The sequence below is a fragment of the Strix uralensis genome, chromosome 13 (genome assembly GCF_047716275.1).
Source record: "Strix uralensis isolate ZFMK-TIS-50842 chromosome 13, bStrUra1, whole genome shotgun sequence".
In the NCBI taxonomy this organism is placed as follows: domain Eukaryota; kingdom Metazoa; phylum Chordata; class Aves; order Strigiformes; family Strigidae; genus Strix; species Strix uralensis.
Genome location: NC_133984.1, coordinates 24,952,346 through 24,955,349, shown reverse-complemented (window position 1 = coordinate 24,955,349; position 3,004 = coordinate 24,952,346). Strand labels below are relative to the sequence as shown.

The window sequence follows — 3,004 nt, the reverse complement described above, 5'->3', positions numbered from 1 at the left end:
TCTGACCAGCCCTTCGGAGTGACTCTTTCCCTTTGTGCCCGACCTGGCTGCCTGCAGCCTCATTTTGCAGGTGCCGGGCATGGAATCCTTGCCTTGCACAGGAGACTGAATTGGACTGCAGCATGGTGAAAACCAGCAACTTTATTTCAACAACTGGAATGCTCAACTGGAGCGTTTGTGTGTGTGGGCAGGACCGAGCAGCCTTTGACACTGAGGCTGCCTTTGGATCAGCAGGCAGTGCCCCAGCAGATGGTCGCGGTGCGCTGCAGCTTGAGCTGGGTCCTGCTCATGCTGCTGCTGGAGCCTCTTTCCCCCACAGGCCCTGCAGGAGCTCCTGCAGCAGCTTAAAGAATTCTGCCAGCTTCTGGCGTGGAAATGGACAGGGCGTAGAGCTGCCCGCTTGCGTTGTTGGCCTCGGCTTCTGAAAGGGTGTTGATGTGAAGACTGGCTGTGGCGTTGGAGGAGCCGTTGCTGCTGGGTGCAGCCCCATCTGTACCAGGATCCAGTCATAAAAGTGCTGAGTGGAGGTGTAGACTCCAGGCTGTTTTGCTCTTGCGCAGCCTTTCCCCCAGCTGGTCACCCCAACAAGCCAGAAGTGGTCAGCATTCTTATCTTTGCAGACAAGAGGACCACCGCTGTCACCCTGCAGCAGAGGAGAGAGGGAGGGTTCAGGTGGTGTCAGGTGGCCACTGGCAGCACTAGGGCTGGCTCCTTCTCTCTGCCAGCACCTGCCAGGGCTGCATCCGCTGCACAGAGAGGCTCTGCTCAGTGCTGAGGCCTGCAGCACCTTGTCAGGGAGAGGGTAGTAAGCCTGTGGGGTAGGGCTCTCTCTCATCTCTGCACAGCGATGCTGGCTGTGTGCAAGAGGGATGTTTTGGGATTGGGATCTGGACCTCGGGGCTGCCAGGAGCGCTGGATGGGCTTTCTGGGCAGAGTCCCGGGACAAGTGGGACCCTGGGCAAGGGCCTGCAGCTGGGGAAGGGGAGGTGAGCCCCGCCAGCGGTGGGGACCCAGCGGTGGGAGGGCGACTGGCCAGGCAAAGGCCGTGCCGGGGTGTGTCTGGGCGGCTGTGCCGGGGCTGCCTGTGCCGCTGGGCGCTGCCTTGTCGCAGGCTCCTACCTGGCAGGTGTCGATGCCGCCCTGCGGGTAGCCAGCACACAGGTTGTGGGGGTGGACGGCCCCTGCGTACCACCGGCTGCTGTTGCAGAGGCGGACGTTGATGAGGTGAACCTTGGCCTCCTGCAGGACATCCGTTGATCCTGCGGCTGTGAGCACAGAAAGGAATTAACACCCAGCAGCTCATTGCCAGGTCTCCTGCCCTGTCTGGGTGAGCCCTTCCCTGGGGCTTGGCTTTGCACCGGCGTTGCCCTTCTGTCTGGCCATGGGCCCTGGGCCAGGCCCATCTCTCTATGGGCACACGACCCCGCAGCCGCACTCTGGCTCTCAGCCCTGCTGTCAGGAAGCCAAGCCCACCTCCCCCGTGTGCCGAGCTCGCACTCGGGAAACGAGCACTTTTGGGAACTCACCTCTCGCCGTCGTGGACCCCCAGCCACTAACGTAGCAGGTCGTCAGCTTGGACACTCGCAGGGAGGCGTCGGGCACGCAGGCGAGCTGTACGTAGTAGCTGCACTGGACAGGCTGGTCCAACTCCAGCAGCGCAATATCGTTCTCCTCCGAGACACTACTGTAGTGTTCGTGAACCAGAAGCCGTTTAATGTTGCGCACTTGGGCCTCCGGGCCCAGATGAGTCAACTGGGTGGCCCCGATCACCACGCGCCACATGGTGATGTGCCTGGAAGGCAGATGGGGAGAGGGCTCAGAGGGAGAGGAGCCACATGCTGCAGCAGCCCAGCGGTTCCCTGCCCCCTGCTTCACATGGGGGAGAGGAAAGCACACTACGGAAGCTGCAACTGCCCCTGCATGCCTTGGGCTCATGGCGTGTCGAGCTGGAGGCTGTAGGAAGCCGTGGCAGGAGCCCAGCCCTCTCCTGAGCAGCCTCTCAGCGGGGCTCTGCAGTGCCCAGGCACTGGGTGTACCGCAAGAAAAGGGGACGGGAGTGGCACGTGGTGCTGCGGACGGGGCACCTGCGAGTGCTGGGGGGATATCCCCGTTCCTGGCCCTCCTTACCTGGCCTTGATGAAGCAGTGGGCTGCTGTGAGGACCCACTGCGGGCTGATGAGGGACCCTCCGCATATGTGCCCCGTGCCTGCTGCGTAGGGATCCTGGATGCTCACGATCCAGGGCCAGGCCCCTGGCTGGGCGTCTGTGCCCCCCACGACGCGCGAGGTGCCGGAGTGAGCAGCCATGGGCCGCAGCCCGCAGGTCCTGTAACCAGAAACTCATCACCGTCCTGCTCTATGGCTTACTGCTGTCCCGGCTGAAGGTCAGCCGTCTGCCCTCCCCACGAGGTGCTGCATGGACAGTGAGGCCACGGAGCCCCGTGGGGTGGGTGGGCGGCCGCCCCCGTTTCTGCTTTAGCCCCGCAGGTGAGTTGTGCCAGCAGCCCGGGTGCTGCGAGGAGGCGAGGCTCCCGCATGGGGCTGAGGAAGCCGTGGTGTGGCCACGGGGGACAAGCAGGCACCCTCCAGGGAACCCCATCAGGTTGCCAAGCTCCCTCCCAGAGCCTCGGCCACTTACCCACAGCTGTCCCAGGCGCCGTGCGCAGGCCAGCACAGGGCCAGCAGGATGAGGAGCGGGAGCAAATGCATCGCTGCCAGCGGCATGTGCCAGCTGCCAGAACCGAGGGCTTGTCACCACCAGTGCAGCAGCTGACAGAGTGCCCACAGGGCTCGCAGTGCCGGTGGTGCCCTTGGCAACGGGGCTGATGTCACAGTGTCGCTGGTTCCAGGGGCTGGGCACGGTGGTCTCTAGGGGCGGGGGGGGAAAACATGGGGGTTTCCAAGCAGGAGGGGAGGCAGAAGCTGGGATCGGACACCCCCGACAGACCCCGCTGAATGCTCGGCTTGCGGGACGGGGTGTGCAGGCCCTGTGGCAGGCAGCAGCG

The 3,004-nt window shown here is 63.9% G+C and overlaps 1 protein-coding gene across 1 annotated transcript; it reads right to left on the bottom strand.

Annotated features, from left to right (window-relative positions):
* Window positions 1–286: 286 nt before the first annotated feature.
* LOC141949120 (acrosin-like) lies at window positions 287–2,723 on the bottom strand. The gene is made up of 5 exons (XM_074882352.1): window positions 2,638–2,723; window positions 2,128–2,325; window positions 1,527–1,792; window positions 1,120–1,265; window positions 287–643 (listed from the first exon to the last, which is right to left on the bottom strand). Exons 1-5 carry the CDS (start codon window positions 2,721–2,723, stop codon window positions 287–289), a joined length of 1,053 nt encoding a protein of 350 aa, XP_074738453.1.
* Window positions 2,724–3,004: the final 281 nt, after the last annotated feature.

Coding starts and splice junctions, on each gene's coding strand:
- LOC141949120 (XM_074882352.1), bottom strand. CDS start 2,723: ATGCCGCTGGCAGCGATGCATTTGCTCCCGCTCCTCATCCTGCTGGCC. Junction 2,326..2,637: donor GGCGCCTGGGACAGCTGTGG/GTAAGTGGCCGA, acceptor TTCTGGTTACAG/GACCTGCGGGCTGCGGCCCA. Junction 1,793..2,127: donor CACTGCTTCATCAAGGCCAG/GTAAGGAGGGCC, acceptor TCTGCCTTCCAG/GCACATCACCATGTGGCGCG.